The 20945-nt window shown below is 36.8% G+C and overlaps 1 protein-coding gene across 1 annotated transcript in view; it reads right to left on the bottom strand.

Annotated features, from left to right (window-relative positions):
• MEI4 (meiotic double-stranded break formation protein 4) overlaps positions 1–20945 on the bottom strand; it is a 134621-nt gene that overhangs the window by 46519 nt on the left and 67157 nt on the right. Inside the window, exon 4 of the mRNA XM_005861463.2 lies at positions 7670–7801. Within this exon, the coding sequence (XP_005861525.1) occupies positions 7670–7801 (132 nt within the window). The remainder of the gene's footprint in view (positions 1–7669; positions 7802–20945) is intronic.

Raw genomic sequence — 20945 nt, 5'->3', positions numbered from 1 at the left:
CTCCTGCTAGTTGTTATTGGGAGGAAATTTTATCTATTGAATGTCCTTAGTAAAAAATTCTACCTAAAGAATTACTTATACCAAACAGACTTAATCTAGGAGACATTTCTTCATGAACATGGCCATATAAGCTGTAAAATTATCTAGGTTATAAAATGGAGATCTGTAACAACTTCAGTCTCACTGTGTGAGAAGCGCAACAAAAGTCTCACTTGGGGACCACATGTCTTTTTTGAGGACAAAGATACATTTTTCAAAACTAGGACCTTGAGAACCACACAGGATGTCCCACATCTCTTTCTACTTCCTCTGTGGCCATTGATTGTCTATCTATTTGAAAATTATCAGTAAAGGTAATGTAGAATAAGATCTCTGATTCACAGGGTTCAATCCAAATGTGAGTTTGCTCAGTGTCTGCAATTATTTTGTCAGGGCTAAGCCTCGACTCTCCACTAACCCACTATATTATTTACTTTGTGCCTTGTGGTCTTTCTCCTATCTGATTTTACTTGGCATACCATACATAGAAACTTTCTATTGATTTAGCTTCTTCATAAAATGTTATCTTTGCCACCTTCCTACTTATCCTCACCTCAAGGCAACTTGAGGCCCAAATTGGAGCTGGGACTGGAGTTATGTTTCTTTAATATGTATATAAAGATAAACTAAACATTAATGCCCCTTTTTCCACGTCCCCTTCCACATTAACAAAATACTACTTTTGTTAAAGTCTGAAAATAAAATACATGGATAAACTAGCTTTCAGTAGTATACAATTTTAGCAATGTCTGATCATAAAGCTGATTCTGTGAAAATCACACACATCTAGAGAAAACTTTAAACTTATTACTATTATTTTTAATCCTTACTCAAGGAGTGAGGACATTTTTTTCAATCATTTTTCTCAGAGCGAGTGGAAGGGATGGGGGAGGGGGACAGAGAGAGAGAGAGAAACTTTGATGTGAGAGAGACACATTGATTGGTTGCCTCCTACACACACCCCCAACCAGGACTGCGGATTGAACCTGCAACCTAGGTACTCACCCTTGACCAGGAATTGAACTCACAACCCTCCAGTGCACAGGCTGACTCTCTAATCACTGAACCATGCTGGCCAGGGCAAAAACTGTAAAGTTGTTAACAAAATTCTTACACACAAAGCAGAATTTACTAAAAATAAGTATAAGTGTGTGTGTGTATGTATATGTATGTGTGTGTGTATATATATATATATGACTAGAGGCCCGGTGCATGAAATTCGTGCATTCGGGGGTTCCCCTCAGCCCGGCCTGTGCCCGGGAGCCCTTGGGGGATATGGATGTCCGACTGATGGCTTAGGCAGGCTCACAGCCAGCAGTTGGGCATTCTGAGTGCTGCCACAGAGGCTCGCCAGCCATGAACTGGCTTCTGGCTGAGTGGCGCTCCCCCTGTGGGAGCACACTGACCACCAGGGGGAAGCTCCTTTATTACCAACTAGGGGCCCAGTGCATGAATTTGTGCACCTTGAAAGAAACTGTGGGCCGCGAGGCTGTGGTGGGCACAGGGGCGGGTCTCCGGCCCATCCTCCATGCCCCTGCCCGGCCTCTCCTGCCACGTCCCCTGGCCCCCTGTCTGCCAGCAGCCTCGCTCCCGCCAACTGCCAGCCCCGCGAATTTGTGCACCTTGAAAGGAACTGTGGGCCGTGAGGCTGTGGTGGGCACGGGGCGGGTCTTAGCCCATCCTCCATGCCCCTGCCCAGCCTCTCCTGCCACGTCCCCCGGCCCCCTATCTGCCAGCAGCCTCGCTCCTGCCACTGCCGCTCCAACACGCTGACAGCGCCGGCCCCGATTGCACCCGCTGAAGGCAAGGAGCAATTGAGGCCGGTGCCAGAAGCAGGTGCAATCAGCACTGATCACCCCTCAGGAGCAGGGGGAAGTGGAAAAGCCCTCAGGGGCAATCAGGGCCGGCAGCCGCCGCTCGCACCCACTGATGGTGCCAAGCAATCAGGACTGGTGCTGGGCAACAGCAGCGGGAGCAAGTGGTGGCTCTGGCGCCAGCAGCAGGTGTGAGTGCCGGGTGGGACCTCGGTGCACAAGAGCAAAGAATTTTCAGTAACCACCAGAGGCTCGCTCCAATGACAGTGACCGGCACCCTGCTCACCTGCTCCACCATCCCGCTGCAGCCGATGCCCACCATGTTCCATGCAAACCCCCTGGTGGTCAACGCACATCATAGCAACCAGTTGTTCTGATGTTCAGTCTATTTGCATATTAGCCTTTTATTATATAGGATGTTCAGCCCATGGATGCTCTGTAACTATTTATTTACTGACTGGCTTTTCTTAGATATGAAAGCTGCTTGCATTCAATCTAAATATAGGGTAAGCCACTTAAGGAAGGAGTTACTCACAAAATTTTCCAACACAATGTCCCAGGGGCATAATGATTGGGAAATTAAAATCAATGTCTTGATTTTGTTCTCAATTTTGAACAGCCAAAGAAGGCAGGCCTTCAGAAAGTCAGTATGTCTGCACTCTATCGAATCCTGTACAAGAGCCACTTTTTCAAAGTTATTCTCAAAATAAATAGAAAACCAAGGTGATTCTGTCACAAGATGGTAAATATATAATAATCATGAAGAGAAAATTCTGTTTTTCCAAAAAGAATGATAGCTACAAACTCTTAATTTAAATCAATTGATAAAAACTCCAAGTGGAGAAATACAAATCACATATTTGTCAAGATACTAGGAAAGTTTTATCCTCAGCATTATATAAACAATTTTCAACATCCAAGAAAACAGCATTTAAATAAACACAGCTATAGAAAAAGATGACAAGATAAATGGATACAAATCCTCTTTCTCAAAAAACTGGTTAATAGTTAGCTATTTTAAATTTAAAAAAATATGTAAAAGCCTTGGAAGAGTATGAAATGTTTAGAATAGTGTTTAACAGCTTTAATATATACTATTTTTATGTTCAAAGTTCCTATTTTTACCTTATTATTCATGTTTTCTTTTAACATACTTATAATAGCTATCTTGGTACTTGCATGCTAATTTCATTATTTCTGTCATTTTTGGTTTTATTTTTCATTAATTGATGTTTTTTTCTCATGCTTATGATTTATACATTCTTGCTTCTTCGCATGTACTTTCTGAATGGCTGATAGACAGACATGAAAGACATCATGTTGTTGAGGTTCTGTATTGTGTCCTTCCAGCAGGCAGTTAATTTAGCTGTGAATCAGCAAGATCCTCTCAGGGCTTCTTTATAAGCTTTGCTAGAATGCATCCAGCAGAGCCTTTATCCTAGGACTATAAATCACCGTGCTGCTAAGGTGTAACCTTTTGGGGTCTCTATTGACTGTCCAGAGTATTAAATAAGGTCTTGCCAATATGACTGGGTAGAATTAAGATGGCCCCAAGCACTGTGTGAGCTCTGGCCATGGTTCAGCTCACAGCTTCTCTGTAGTTCTTTCCTGTGTAGATTCTCTTCACTTGGCCTTGTGAAGTGTCCTGCATACATGCAACTTAGTATTCAACAAATAATCAAGAAAACCTCTGTATACATTTCCTGAACTATTCCTCTTCATGAGCATGACCTAGAAATTTTACCTACATCAGTGCTCCTGAACTCCCACCTGTGTCTCTTCAGTTGAGGGAAGCTGCTGGGGTATGGCTGGGCTCCACCTGTGCCAGTCCAGGAAGGGCCTTCAACCCCAAAGTTAAGGCAATCATGGGGCTCATGTCACGTTCCCTATCTACAGAATCACAGTTTGTACCACCTTTTGTCTTAAATTCAAATTCATATCTAAGTCCAGATTTTGAACTATTCACATTGGGAAAGATATTCTATTAATAGTAAATTATCACGACTTTTTAAAATTGTTTTTCAGAAGTTCTGAGAAATTTTATTTTATTTTTAAAATATATTTTGTTTTGTTTTTTTTTTTACAGAGAGGGAGAAGGGATAGAGAGTTATAAATATCGAAGAGAGAGAAACATCGATCAGCTGCCTCCTGCACACCCCCTACTGGGGATGTGCCTGCAACCAAGGTACATGCCCTTGACCGGAATAGAACCTGGGACCCTTCAGTCCACAGACCGATGCTCTACCCACTGAGCCAAACCAGTCAGGGCTTATTTTTAAATTATAATTAGATATTATATACTTTCTCAAAAATCTTCTTAATATTCAAATTTAGGATACAAATCACTAATAAGATTGAATGCAGTTAATTCAATAAAGTCAACTGAAATATGTATCTTCATGAGTCAGTTTTAGAAAATGGTTAAGTTTTATATCAGAAGTCAAATTGCATAACAATAACCTAAATGTCCAACAATAGACTAAATCAAGGAACATAAATATCACAGAATACTACTGAGACACTAAAAAATCACATTTTCTAGTGAGAAAGCAGAATACAAAACTATGTATTATATGATACAGATGTTTTGGGGGAGCAGAAAACTAAGATATAAAGAAAACAAATGTGAAGTATGATTTTAATATTTATATTTTTATTTATAGACTAGAGGCCCAGTGCATGGATTCATGCACCTGTGGGGTCCCTCGGTCTGGGTGTGCCCTCTCACAATCCAGGACCCTTTGGGGGATGTCAGACTACTGGTTTCAGCCCGATCCCTGCAGACCAGACCTCACCCTCTAGTATGCATATAAGATCTTTGGTTAATTTCTTCCCACCCTCCCCCTTCCCCCCTTCCCTCTGAGATTCAGTCTGTTCCATGTTTCCATGCCTGTGCATTGAGCATCCACCCCCTGGTGGTCAGTTCGGGTCATAGCTACCAAATGATCAAATGGTTGCTTAGGCTTTTATATATAGAGATTTTCTGCAAAACTACATTACATATAAAGCATATTATTTATATTTGAAAAAAAATTTAAACCATTTTAATCTGACATTTATAATGGCAATCTAACACATATATTAAAGTAAAACTTGTCTTCTATCCTTGTTTGTAAATCTGCCTTTCCTATTCCACTTTACTTTTCTGAGTCCCTGTTCTCTTTCTGACTATGATTTCATGATTGCCATATAGTGATATTTCCCAAATTTCAATGTATGCCCCTCTCCTTTCTCTTGTTTTTAATTTACTATTTATATCTGCCTACATTTAGATTACTTCATTGTTTCCTCAACTTAATATATACAAACTCAACCTATGCCATTTACAAACAAGCATTCCTTCCCAGTTACCTAATCCTTCTCAATGGTAACATTTTCCTTCTCTTAGTTTTACAATTCTCTTTCACCTTAAATCTTTCCTTGAATCCTTTGGATAATGCCTCTTATATCCAGTGATTATTTCTATTGCCGCTTGAGGAAGATTGCACTGAGAGTCCCAAACAAATGGCCTCCCTGTATTCACTCCCTACTCTGACTCCATCTCTTACCAGCATGCTACTGAATCTCTGAGCCTTATATATGATGGACACCTTGGACTAGAGTGCAAAACCGTAAAACTGCATTTTCTATACTTCCTTGCTGCTAGGACTCTGTATATGCTGTTGGTTCAGAAACAAATGCAATCACAAAAACATTGTAGTTGAAACTGAATCACAGAGTGAGACAGGTACAGGGCATACATTTGGCGGTTGTACATTGTGGCTGGACTGTTTTCTGGACTCTCTGACTGTAGCAGCAGCTTCTTAATTCAGCAGGTAGTGTCCTGGTCATAATGGCAAAGACAGCAATTCCCTTGGTAGCTAAATTCTGCTGGGTGGTTATAGGAGTCATTCATGAAATAAGGCATGTGGTCTCTTCAGCCCTTCCAACAATTTAATAGCTATTCATGCATCCTTTTAGTCATAAATTGTCTGGAGTGAATTTTATTGTCTACTATTAAGAATAACAACTAACCTGGCTGGTTTCGCTCAGTGGTTGTGTCGACCTATGAACCAAAAGGTCAGGGTTCAATTCCAGTCAGGGCACATGCCCAGGTTGCGGGCGCAGTCCCCAGTAGGGGGTGTGCATGAGGTAGCCCATTGATGTTTCTATCTCCCCTTCTCCCTTCTTCTCTGAAATCCATTAAAAATATTTTTAAAAAGGAATGCCAACTAAGAGTTTTCTCATCTTTAAATAACAATTCTAACATCTTGAAGGGTTAATAGAAGAATTGATAGGGACAATTCAGGTAAAGCGTATAAATAGCAGAAACGTAGTTATTGTTCTTGTGTTACTGTTAGCACCATAACAATTAGAGGGCCAGGGTATGAGTTATATCTTTAGCATATGTTCTTTCTGCAATCTTGGTCAGGTTACTTAACTGCTCTAAAATTTGATTTCGTTATAATGTAGGTAAAAAATATAACTACTTCATGAAGTTTTGTGAAAATTAACTGAGAGTATATAACTAAATATTTTTTTCTATATTTTGTTATTCTCCACACAAATAATCTCACTTGATGAGCTAATTTCCCACATTACTTCCTGTTTTTAAATGCCATGACCTTACCTGTCTTCTCGGAATCCCGGGCACACATTTTTTAAAAACATGCAATGTCTCTATATTCTGCTATCATCTCTTTTTCAACTTAAAGCCATTTTTCAAGTTGTTCCCTTTTCATGAAGTCTTTGCAAGGACTTGCAACCTACCTTGATCACTTCTTTGATCTTGGAGCTCCTACAAACAGCACTAGGCATTTTGACACTTTGCTTTTTTTTAAATTAGTAAAATGTGCCTTATTTCTTTCTGAAATTGACTTTTAAGTCCTTGAGATCAGTAGCAATCACATTAAAAAATTATCTAACAGAGTTCTTAAGAGAGTTTACCATTTAGTAGTCACTTGAACAAACTGCTGACTAGATGATTTGCCATGTCATTCACTGAATTCAATTAGATTATACAGTATTTTTGGCATATGCCATTAAATATAGTGTAGAGAACTCAGAAGTAAGAACTTGGTTAAAGGTACTTGAAATTATATACATACATTTTTGTATTCTTAATTTTTTCCTCTTTACCAAAACATTTCTACCAGCCTCTTTTTTCCTTTAATTGTACTTAATTCTACCATAGAAACAGCAATAATCTTAAATATGCTAACAAAATGAATGTATAATATACCAGTCAACATTACAATATGGGAATGACTGCTGTTCCTTAGACATATCTGTCAGCAGTGATATAAGATATACATATCAAAGGGCTTAGAGCACTGGTTTTCAACCTCGGACACACTTTGGAATCACCTGGAGAGGTTTAACCACAGAGACCTCCGTTTAATATGAATGATACATGGCTTGGGAACTAGATGTGTAAATTTAGCCAGACGATTCTCACAGCGATTAGGAAGAACCACCACTGGTCAGAGGCTATGCTCCACTTAGCACCCTCTCCCATCCACTTTCTCTCACTGCTTTGCTTTAGGAACATGCTGCCTGCTTGGAGATTTAAGGCCCTTCACCTAAGCATCCCTTTGCTGTCACCAGTGGCACCTTTGGTACATGTATACAAGTACAAGTAACAGGATGTTATTTTGAAAACTATTTTCTGAAAAAAGCTTTCTATAATTTCAGTAGGCAGTAATAGTATTCATATACATAAGAAATAAGGTAATAAGTAAAATATCAGCCTGGCAAGAAGAGAAGGGAGGGGATGGGAAAGAAAAGCTACAGCCCAATTAACAATAAAGGAGAGGTACAGTTTCAGTTATAAATACCTGATTGATGGTATCCAGATCATCAATGAAGCTATTTACTTCTGATAGAAGCAGAGATATTATAGATTTTCTCAACAAGCTGCAACTTCCCAGGGTTACCAGACTCTGAGACACACAATGCTGTACCTGAAACTGAAGATAAAAATGAGTAGGGTTTTACTTTTTATCAACTCAGGTCAAAATAGATTTAGTGGACATTTTCTAACACTTCACCAGTGAGCTCCACGCTGTGGGGAGTACAAAAAGTGTCAATAAATTCTAGGTGAGTCTCAAGCACAATTATGAAATAGATAAATAATAATATAAGTAATGAAATTTTATATAGCAGTTCATATTTTTAATTGTATGACAAGGTGCAAAATGGATATTTTAACTGAAGTATCAAAAGATGATGTAACCATTTAGATGATAGACTACATACAAGATGAAAAAAGAGATGACAAACTAAGACTCTTAAGCCCGTAGCCACTAGATGGATAGATAAATATAGACAGATATAGAAAAGGGGTGAAAGAGAGAAGTTTGGAGATGTCGTTGGGGAGAGCTACTGGTGTAGTATGAGTCCCACTTCTATGTGGAGGTACTTCTCTAGTCTGCACAAGTCAAAGGCTAAGCACTTTAGAGTGAGGAGAATAAAATGAGGGGCTCTAAATTTTTATCCAGAGGCCACAAAAGTACTTACCACTAATAAAATTAAAAGGACAGTTGGAGACAATAAACTATTTCACATATAGTTATTAGAAGAAAGGCCAGTTGATTATTAATCACATTAAATAAGGGGTATATAACTCACAGCTGGAAATGCATTAAATATATCCTTTAAAATATCTGGGAGGAAGGATGCTTCAAGGAGAATCTCAAAACCCAGAAATAGCATCTACCTTATGATTGTTCTATATAAGCTTAAAAGCATCCTAAGGAGACATGGCTTTTATATATCAAATGTTTAAATGATTTATTTATTTAATATTAAATGCCATATGAAAATGTCACTCATATTCTTTAGGGTGAACACTTAATGTAGATATTTCTCAAAACGACATTTTTTTAACCCTCATCCTAGGATATGTTTTTATTGACTTTAGAGAGAGAGGAAGAGAGAAAGAGAAACATGGATGTGAGACAGAAACACTGATGAACTGCCTCCCACATGCGCTGCATGGGGGATCAAAACTGCAACCTAGGTATGTACCCTGACCAGGAATTGAATTGCCACCTTTTGATGTATGGGACAACGCTGCAACTGACTGAGCCACTTAGCCAGGGCTCCGATTGACATTTTAAAGATAGATTTTAATTTTAAAAGTCAGTCAATATAATAAAATTAATGGATTATAGAGTTCAAAAGCAATTTTATTATTATTCTGGGCATACATAACTAGCTATTAATAATAGTTTTCTAAATCAACTTAATCATAAAATCACATCAATATATTACCATAGAGGTCTAGTTATTTATCTTGTTATTTCTTAAATATATAATTGGTTCAGACACCCTTTATAATATTCCAGTGCTACTTATTATTTTCAGATTATTTTCTTTTTACCTGAAAAGAAAGAGTACGCTTATCTAAACTCTAAAAACCTTCTTTTGGGTATTTCGCTACTGCTTTAAATGTTTACTTATCTCCTTTCTCAGTATTTAATTCTTTGTGGCAGGGGTGGGGAACCTCCAGCACCTGGACCCAAAAGGCCCAAAAATCATTTGGTATAGCCCTGCCAAGGCATTAGGGGTGAGTTAATGAAATGTTTGACCAAATATAGCAGACTAATTTTTAAGTTCACAATTTTGTATGGCCCTCAAATAATGTTATAAATATCCAAATGGCCCTTGGCAGAAAAAAAGGTTCCCCACCCCTGCTTAAAGTGAAGAAAGAGTTCACAGTAAAATAAGAGGGACTTTAGTGAGTAAGAGGTTTGCAGACTCAGAAGCCCAACACTGTCTGAGTCAAACCCAGCTCCACTACTTATTCACTTGTACTAACAATTTAGTTTAACTGTTATGTCTCAGTTTCCACATCTGCAAACTAGTGATTGTGACAGCACCTGCTTCCTAAAATTGCTGTGCATATTAAGATTCAATAAAAATGGTTAACATAGTGCCAGGCACCTAGTAAGTGCTCAATAAGTGTTAAAAGTTATTATAATGTAGAATGATAATATAAAAGTATTGAAGGTTATATAAGGTTAATTAACTAACCCTTGAAAAGTTAAATACCAGCAATAAAATCTACTTTTCTAGAGTTAGTAAAGTCCTGGTAGAGGACATTGTTGAGAACTAAATTTCATCAGAGAGATTTTCCATGCTATAGCTATGAACTATTGTCTCCCCAATATGACTGAAGTTCATATGAGAGCAAAAACGAAAGTATATAACCATTAGGTAATTAAATTTGTGTAAACTATTATAAAAATGGCATCTCTTCTCTTCTTTACATCATATTTGACACTGTTCTTTTGTAAATACAGCAGAACTTTTGAGACAGGCTGACAAGGAGGCCAGGGCTGACAATAACATTGTAGGCGAGGCTACCATAATGGAAACCATGGAAAACTCGCTCAACACCCATGCCATCTTTATCTATTCTAGCACATCTTCCTGAGTATGTTCCTTCTGTACCCAATTTGTTGAGAGTTGTTATAATGAAAGGGTGTTATGTTGACAAATGTCTTTTCTGCATCTATTGAGATAGTCATATGCTTTTTATCTAGTTCTTTATATGGTGTATCGCATTTACTGAACCATTTTTGTATTCCAGAAATAAATTGCTCTTGATCATGATGTATGATCCTTTTAATGTGCTGTTGAGTTTGGTTTGATAATATTTTGTTGGTAATTTTTACAAAGATAATTACCAGGGATATTGGCCTATAGTTACTTTTCTTATAGTGTCCTTATCTGACTTTGGTAGCTAGGTAATGCTGGCCTCATATATTGAGTTTAAGAGTGTTCTTTCCTCTTCAATTTCTGGGAATATTTTTATTTAAATATTTGGTAAGATTCACCATGGAAACCATTACAAAATCACTTTTGAAGAAAACATCTCCAATTTAGTTCTTGGGAAAACCAATAGATAAAATTTTGACAAACATGGACTAATACTAAGCAGTGACCAAATAAACTTGAAAATAAGCCATCATCTTTTAAACAGTAAAAATAAATTTGGGTATCTTAAAAGCAACTGAAACTGAGAAATAAAAACTCACTGAATGACAAAAATAGCCAACTAGAAGGAAAGATAGTAAGTTGGAAATAGATGTAAAGAAATCATTCAGAATGTAAAAAAGAGAATGTGTAAATATGAATTGAGGTTAACAATAGGTGTTATATGTTTATATAGATTTCTTTTTTTAATAGAGAGAGACATCTGGAGAAGAAACAACACAGGGAAATATAAAGGAAGAAAGTTTTCCAGGCATAAGAAAAACAAGCATTCACAGGTAAGGGAAGCATAATATATACTAAGAGAAAAGAACAATTAGACTGACATATAATTCCTCAACAGCAAGAATAAAAGCCATAATAAGCCTTTGGCATATTGTCGTCAAAACACTTAAGAGAAAAAAAATATATTAATCTATAACTGTGTGCTAGGCACAAGTATATGAATCCATAATTTTGTTCTTAAGAAAAGAAATGAGACATTTTTAATGAATAAAACAAACGGTAGTTTAATACTTACTGAATAGTACCAAAGGGACCTGTAAAAGTTGGACTTTTAAAAAAGGGAAAATTATCCCTGGAGTCTCCTTTTGTTTGGTATTCTGAAGAGGACTGTTTCCCTTTTCTGTGACAATTTATTTTAAAGTTTCTTTAGACCTACTTTTATATTTCATTTTAATCTGCACCAAAAGAAAGCATATTCTGATACTAGCATTTGTTGGCCGCGTTACTAAAGCTACAGAGTTCATAGAGAAGAAAGATAAAAATATGAGGACAAAATAAATAAGGTTTATGGTCTCAGGAAGCTCATAATAAAAGCAAATTTAAATAGTAATGGAAGAAATAAAGAAAATCAGGTACACATAAGAGTTAGATATTGTGAAAATCACAAGTTCTTGAACAAATGAATCAGAATAAATCAAAGTTCAAAGTAAATAAATCTTTCTAGAACGAACAAAAGATCAGATATAGAAAACAGGACCCCAGTTTTCAAACAAAATTGATACACTGAAACCAAGATATATCTAGGAAATATTAAATTCCAAATAAAAGAGAAAGGCTCTTTTCATTTTCTAAGGCATTAACTGTTAGATCTCTTTAACAGAGGAAAACTACTACCCAAATTCTACAGCATCCCTTAAAAGTATCTCCCACATCATGTTAATATACTCATTGGGGGAAAAAAAAGCAAAGTGATGGAAACCTTGGACAGAAAGAACTTGGGATGCTCACTGGTTAATTAAAATATCCACAGTAAACTGAATTAAAGGTAGATTAAGTAGTTAATACCAGAAAATAATACTTATGTTCATTAGAGTTCTGGTCAGGTAATAACTTTTCTAAGTTTTGAGCAATAAAATGAGTAAGACAAAAAAAAGTTCACATATAAAAAGTTTTTAGTAACTAAAAGTGAGAAAAAACTTGTGAGTAAAAAATCTATTAGAGTTAATGGAACTAGTAAAATATACTTAAAGTGTTAAAACATCATTGAGCACTTAATATAAAATATTAATAGGTAATTCACAGAGAAGTAAATAGAAATAGTAATTGAATATTTGAGAAAAGGGTTCAACACCTCAAAATAGCCAAATTAAAACAAAGAACATACTATTTAAACAATGTGAGGGAATGAAAATACTGTGTGTGTGTGTGTGTGTGTATATATATAAACGCTAAATATCCAACAATGTAGGAATTTGGGTGCATCTATTATATATAGCAAACATTACAATGATGTATAACATAGAATACTTTTATCATAATACAGTGAAACATGCAAAAAAAAAAGTGATTAGTTTTTTTAAAAAAATTAAGGGGGAAAAAAGTGTATTTGTTGAGACCAGGAAGAAAAATTTGACTTCATTTTAGAGTTGTGTTAATGTTGATATTTCTGTTTTAAAAGCTCAGGAAAACATGAATTCAAGAAACCAATTAGACTGATATACAGGATGGGCAAGAGCAGGCTTACAGTTGTTCACAGGGAAAATAATATAAGAATAAACTCTGTTTCGTGTATTTAGAACTGTAAACCTACTTTTGCCCCACCCTGTAAATGTAAATCAAATACTGTTGTAGTTCTAATGGTACATGTGATTTTTTTTTTTACCTTACGAAAAGATATGCAAAATAAAGCACCTATTTTGCAAGATCTCTGATGCTTTTGAGATATGCTCTAAAGGAAAATTAGATATGAAATACACTTTTCTAAGGACACTGATTTTAAACATTAGTTTTCAATGAAAACTTATGGCAGTAAACATACACGTACCAAAACATAATGAAAATACTGAAACAGGCTATGTGACAATGTAAATTTTCCAGACTAGTAAGGGAGATGACAGCAACTATATAAAAAAGAAAAGAAAAAACAAAACTAGGTCCAATTTTAAAAATGCACAGAAGTATAATGGTGGCTGGGGTTTTAGCTTGAATAACAAAGTATTTTTTACCCTCTGTAGTTTCTACCCAGGTAATAAGCCAAGTCCTTGATTTTGTGTGAAAAAGAACTATGATATAAACTACAGCCTGAAGGGATAAGCAAATATAGTCTTTAAAAAATAAATATGACGGTGATGGCAGATGATGGCAAGAGTTTCATTAGGACAAACTGGAATTGAACATTTAACAAGAGAGCATTCCAAACAGAGGTATTCACAATTACAATAAGTTTACCGGTCAAAGCATCACTTAGGGAGTACACTGTTTATGTGCTCACTTGAGGTCAAGTTGGAGTACTTATATTGCCAGTCCATCTTTGGCTCCTACTGGATCTGAGGTTTTGAACAACAGTATTGGACTGGATTGGGTATGGGTATGATAAATTTGAAGCTCAGAAATTGCCAATAATAGTTTAAATATTTACTATTAATAATAATTTAAAATATATACTTATAAGAGAATGAATAAAAAGCAAAAATAAACTTGACAATGTATTAAAACATCTAGACAAGAGAGTATTTTAGCTTAATTCAACTTAGTGAGCAAGTTAATTGTATTTACAGTAATGTGCCTATAGAAAGGAGAATGACAATGGAAGGGTGAGAATGAAAAATAAAATTGTAGCTATCTAGATGAAGACAGGAGGATTGCTTACAGAAATTTTAAGAATGAAAAGGATTAGTTGTTATTCAGGAATAAGTAGATATCAAGGGCAAAACAAAGAAAACTTCTATAAATCAGGAAAAGAGAGAAGTGTAACCCTTTTCATTAATAAAAATATCTTGGTCATAAAGTATTAGCTCCGCACTTCTAGTGTTCAACAGAAGTGATATAAAAGGTATTATGGCGACGCCTTAAAGGGCATGGAGCCAGTACTATATATAGTGAGGGCACATTCGGAAATTAGTTTTGGCTTCTGATGGACAATAAACCTGACACAGCTCAACAGAAATCAGCCCACAGACCAAAGAAAAATGAAAACCCAGATGACAAAATCAAGTCAAGCTCAGGAGTTCATGCATCTCTGCTGGCCACCTTTGCACACTGTGGAAGCCCCTGACCAGACTCAGACCTTGATGCAGCCTTGACATGAAAAAGAAGTTACTGATACTTTAGGGAAGCCAAGATCACTTCCTATAATCACTATCAGTTTTTTCTTGTTTTCTCATCTGTAGAAGGACAAGGGACCATATACAGGGAGAACTGATGAACAAAGATAGGTAGAGTCTTGAAAATAGCTAGATTGTGATCCAACTGTAAACAGATTCTCACTTGCTACCTTTCTCTGTTCTGTGGGGGAAAGGCAATGGAGTGAGTGTCTAAGTGAAACCACATCATGCCTGCCAAAATTCTAGATTCAAACCAAGGGGAAATTTCTTAGAAGTACACAAAGAATGTGGCCCTAAACGTCAAAACTGTACATGTTTGTCCATATGAGTTTCTACTGGATTCTACTTCCAGTCGGGATTCCTATTTTTATTCTCATTAAAGCAGCATTCAGTATCACCTCACAAGAAAACCCATTGTTGAATATGTTGAAGGCCTGCATCTTCTACCAAGATTCTTACTGGATTGTCCTCTTTAGACTGACCCACACACACCTGTCATGTCCTCTTGCATTTGCAAGAGTATAGTGACTGCATAATTAATTGTAAGGTCTTTTCATTGCAAACTATAACTTGTATACAGAAAGTGCATTGTTATAAAAACACACACATGCATTAACATTTTAACAAATAGTTAGAAAATAAACATTTATGTAATAAGTACCACCCCCAGGTCAAGAAATGAAACTTGGCCAGCACTCCTCTCCCTCTCCACAGATAAACCCTTTCTCTGTCTTTCATGCTAATAAGTCCCTTTTTTGAAATAATTATATCAGACAAGAAAAGAAAATTACAGGCCAATAGCCCTGATGAATATAGATGTAAAAATCCTCAACAAAATTTTAACAAAACAAATTCAACAATACATTAAAAGGATCATACATCATGATCAAGTAGGATTTATTGCAGGGATGCAAGATTGATTCAACATCTGCAAATCAATTAACTTGATACATCACATTAACAAAATGAAAGATAAAGATTATATGATCATCTGAATATATGCAGAAAAATTCAACATCCATTTATGAGAAAAACTTTCAAGAAAGTGGGTATAAGGGAGCATACCTCAACACAGTAATGGCCATATATTATAAACCCACAGCTAACATCATATATAATGGTGAAAAGCTGAAAAGCTTTTCCTCTAAGATCAGAAACAAGACAGGAAGCCCACTATTACCACTTTTGTTCAACAAAGTATTAGAAGTACTCACCAGAGCAGTTAGATGAGAAAAATAAATAAAAGGCAACCAATATGGTCACTATTTGCATATGATATGATGTTATATATAGAAAACCCTAAAGACTACACCAAAAAAAATGTTACAAATAATGAATTCAATAAAGTTGCAGAATACTAAATCCATATATAGAAATCTGTTGCATTTCTATACACTAACAAGCTACCAGAAATAGAAATTAAGAAAATCCTATTTATAATTGCATCAGAAAAAATGCCCAAGGAAACATTTAACCAAGGAGGTGAAAGATCTGTATACTGTAAATTATAAGACATTAATAAAAGGAATTGAAGAAGACACAAATAAATGGGTAGTCTATGCTCACTGATTGGAAGAATTAATATTGTTAAAATGTCCATACTACCTAAACCAGTTAATAGGTTCAATACAATCCCCACCTTATCAAAATTCCAAAGCATTTTATAGAGAAATAGAAACAATTCTAAAATTTGTATGGAACCACAAGAGACCGCAAAAAGCCAAAATAATATTGAGAAAAAAGAACAGAGCTGGAGACATCACACTCCCTGATTTCAAAATGTAATCCAAAGTTATAGTAATCAAAACAGACACATAGATCAGTGGAACAGAATAGAGAGCCCAGAAATAAACCCACACATATATGGTCAATTAATTTATTCAACAGAGCCAAGAATATACAACAAGGAAAAGATAGTCTATTCAATAAATAGTGCTGAGAAAACTGGACAGCCACGCGGAAAAGAGTGACACTGGGCCACTATATTACACCATGCACAAAAATTAACTGACCATGGATTAACAACTTGAATGTAAGACCTGAAACCATAAAGATCCTAATAGAACACATGGGTGGTACGTTCCTTGACATCAGTTTTGGCAATGATTTTTTTGGATGTAACATCTAAAGAAAAGGCAATGAAAGCAAAAATCAAGTGGGGCTATAACAAATAAAATGCTTCAGTATAGCAAAAAAGCCATCAACAAAATGAAAAGGCAACCTACTCAATGGAGGAAAATATTTGCAAGTCATATATTTATCTGATAGGGGACTATTATCCAAAATTATGAAGAATTCACAACTCAAAAACAGTAACAACAAAAAACAAACAATTCAATTAAAAATTGGCAGAAAATATAAATAGACATTTTTCCAAAGAAGATATAAGGAAGGCCAACAGGAACATGAAAAGATACTCAACATCACTAATCATCAGGGAAACGCAATCAAAGCCACAATAATATATCACCTCACACCTGTTAGAATGACAGTCATCAAAAAGACAGGGAAAACCAAGTGTTGGCAAGAATGTGAAGAAAGGGAACCCTTTAGCACTGTTGCTGGTAATGAAGTTGGTACAGCCACTATGGAAAACAGTATGGAGGTTCCTCAAAAAAAATAAAAAAAAGAGCTACCATAAGATCCACCAGTTCCACTTCTGGGTATTTATCCAAGGAAAACAAAAATACAATTCGAAAACATGTATGTATGTTCATAGCAACATTATTCACAACAGCCAAGATATGAAAACAACCTAAGTGTCCATCAATAGTTGAATGAATAAATAAAGCAAATAACACACACAGTAAGACTGTTTAACCATAAAACTGAAAGTATGAGAGGAAATGTTAAATACCAATTGTCCCTACAAAAAGCTGGCAGAAAGGAAATCATTTCTTAAGTAGTTTTGATCAGAAAAATATGGTCAAATGACCTGCAATACTTAAAATCATGCAATACTCAAAATCAACCACTGTCAGATCTGGTCTAAAGGAGGGGAAACTCAGGGAACAAGGATGGCTACGTTGATCATCAAGGCTTCTGCATATTCTGATAACATGACACTGGAAAGAATCAGGATTCAAGAGCCCAGCATAGTGTCAGAATAGGTGGCCTCATAAGAATGTTCAGAAGAAGCTATGGGCCAGCTTTTGAGGAGAGCCAAGAGACAGAAAAGACGAAGGAGAAGAGTATAGCTATTTTTTGTTTGTTGCCTCTCATTGACCCTTGGAGAACATACCTAGCTGTCAATGCTGAAAAATGAAATCAACAGGTAAGTAGCTAAGCAATACTGGACCAAGTACAATTTCCTAATCTTATGCTAAACAATACTGGTACAAAGACTTCTTTTCTATCCCTATATTAAAAAATACTGGGACCGGGCATTTAAAAACATAGCTGCTTCCAACAGGAAATACTAGCTCCTACAATAAAAAATTGTGGTCAATCAAAATAATTTGCTTGTTAATACTTGCTTCAGGATCCTCACCTAGCTATGCCCATCAATCGAAAGTTATTACATTACAAATTCTTGCCAGTCCCAATCAGTTTGACACTTGGCAAGACCCACCTGAAAATCATTGAGCTCAGGCCCTAAAATTCTATAAATAGCCTTCCTGAATTTTTCCATTTGTAAATACCACTACAACTGTGCCAAAGGGCTGTTCTGTAAACTTTGCTTTGCTTAATCAATAGTTTTTTCCTGGTGGTCTTTTGGAGGATTGAGAATCAAAGCCCATGTGGCTTCTCCTGCTCTCCTAATGCCTCGGTACCACTGCGTGAAAGTGTCCGTGGACTAGGAAATATGAAGGCTACCTTTTGCTGTACTCTAGGCAAAGTATCAGATGTTTACCTTGTTCCCCAGCCCAACCTCCACTCCAGGGAGTCTAACTCTGTATCACCACTAGATAACTGGCCTGGAGAGTAGCTCATTTCCTCTTCTGACTCCAAACAAAATCAAGAACAGTGAGATGGACACAATTTCCTACAGAATCTATGCATATAGTTTAGTATATTCTTTTATTTTCACCTTCAAAAGTTCTACCTGCTTGCCCAGCCGGTGTGGCTCAGTGATTGGGTGTCGACCCATGCACTGAGAGGTTGCCAGTTAGATTCCTGGTCCAGCACATGTCAGGGTTTTGGGCCTGATCTCAGTGAGGACCTGCAGGAGGCAGCCGATTGATGTTTCTCTCTCTCACTCCCTCTCCCTTCCACTCTCTCTAAAAATCAATAAAAACTTTTTTTAAAGTTCTACCTACTTAATCTTTTTCTCATCTAAATTAATACATTAATATTCACTGAACCATATGATTTGTGTAATCAAAATAAATATTTAGAATTTTCATATTTAAGCTTTTGATAATTAAGGAATATAGGAAATGATTCTTTGTGGATTCCCCAAAGAATATTTATCCATATGGGTTCACAACAGCTGTTACATATTCCAGTATTGAGCTTTTCAGGAAGCATATAATCAGGAAACAATAAAATAAAGAAAAGCTATAATGAATATGTTTTAGCTATAAATCCACAGAAAAAGATTATCATTATTTAAGTACCTTCTTTTGAACAGAAATAAGATATATTTCCACACACATCTCTCAGGATCCTAAACTAGATTACTTTATACACTGTGAGTTTATTAATTGCCTAGAAAAAGATCTTAGAAACCAAGTACATACATCAAATAATTATAGTGAGTGTCTCAAATTAGCAAAAAAAGCTAATAAATGCATATCTTTGCTTGCATATAAACACTAATTTTAAAACACTACAAACTACAGAAATAATCTCTGAAAGCACAGTATTATGTGAGATATGAAACAAAGCAACCAATGAACAAATAAGAAAAATAAGCAAACAAAAACTCATAGACACAGACAACAGTAAGGGGGCTACCAGAGGGGGAAGGTGGTTGGGGGTAGTAAAGGGTAAAGGGGATCAAATATATGATGACAGAAGAAGGTTTGACTTTGGGTGGTGGGCACACAATGCAAGATATAGATGATATATCAAAGAACTGTACACTTGAAACCTATATAACCTTATTAACCACTGTCACCCCAATAAATTTGATCTGATACAAGAAACTTTTCTTAAGTATATGTCAGACAAACAAACACATGTATGCTTAAAATAAATTTGTTTTTCAATACTAGAGATGCATCTATAAACAAGGGAATGATGACTCTGATATCTATTTACACAACTTTAATAAATTGCTAAAAGAAAATTAGAGTACAACTGAGCTTTAATTAAATACCCTTGAATATCCAATCATGCAATCAATTTCAATATAAGCAGTTGTGATTTTAAGTAGATTTTTTTCTTTCTCTTCCTGCTCACAGCAAGAGTTCTAATCAAGAAGATATATTTATATGCATTAATTTGGAGACAGACAATGGATTCTTACAATATAAAAAGAAACCATTTATAATATCCAAATACAAATAAGGATAGATACTGCTGCTTGTGTACCAGAAAAAAAATGTATTACACTTGTGGACACATCTATATTTTGTGACCTATTTATGTATTAACCCTTGATTATTAAAAATTCAGAGTGTCTATGACATGTATCTTCCATTTAATAGCAATAAGATTCTATTAATAAGGCCAAGTACTGAAAAGGCCCCCAAAGTCTGTTTTAATTTTTACATCTATCCTATATAATAAAGACGTAACATGCAAATGGTCATTACGCCGTGAAGCATAACGACCGACCACATAATTACCGGATCACGGATCAGCAAGAGGGTGGGGCAGCGAGCTACAAGGGGGCAGCGGAGAGCTACAGGAGGGGGCAGGGCAGCAAGCTATGAGGGGGGAAGGGGATGTGGGGAGCTACAGGAGGGCAGAGCAGCAGGCAGAGAGCTACAGGAGGGTGACAGCGAGCTACTGGTGCACGGATTTGGGCGCGGGAGGGAGGGGGGAGCTACTGGAGGGCGGCACCGAGCTACTGGCGCACGGATTTGTGCGCAGGGCTACTCGGGTGTATATGTGTGTTTGTGTGTGTGTGTGTATGTATGTATATGTGTGTGTATGTATGTGTGTGCGTGTGTGTGTGTATGTGTGTGTGTGTATATATATATATATATATATCCCTAATATGCAAATAGACTGAACAGCAGAACAACCAAACAACTGGTTGCTATAACATGCGTTGACCACCAGGGGGCACGTGTGGAACATGACAGGCATTGGTGGAGGGAGGATGGTGGAGCAAGTGAGTGGGGGTGCCAGACCAAGGCGGGGTGCTGTTTGCTGTCATTGGGGTGAGCCTTTAGTGGTTACTGAAAATTCTTTGCTCCCATGTGCCACAGTCCCAGCTGGCACTCGTACCTGCTGCTGGTGCCAGCCCCGCTCACATCCGCAGCTGGCACCGGAGCCACTGCTCGCACCTGCTGCCAGCCCCAATCACCCAAGGGCTTCTCCACCTCCCTCTGCTCCTGAGGGGCAATCGGGACAGCAGCCGCCACTTGCACCTACTGATGGTGCCGGCCCCGCTTACACCTGCTGCTGGTGCTAGCCCCATTCGCGCCATACTGTCAGCGGGTGCAAGCGG

The sequence above is a fragment of the Myotis brandtii genome, unplaced genomic scaffold (genome assembly GCF_000412655.1).
Source record: "Myotis brandtii unplaced genomic scaffold, ASM41265v1 scaffold151, whole genome shotgun sequence".
Classification (NCBI taxonomy): domain Eukaryota; kingdom Metazoa; phylum Chordata; class Mammalia; order Chiroptera; family Vespertilionidae; genus Myotis; species Myotis brandtii.
This window is presented reverse-complemented; position numbering and strand designations above follow the sequence as displayed.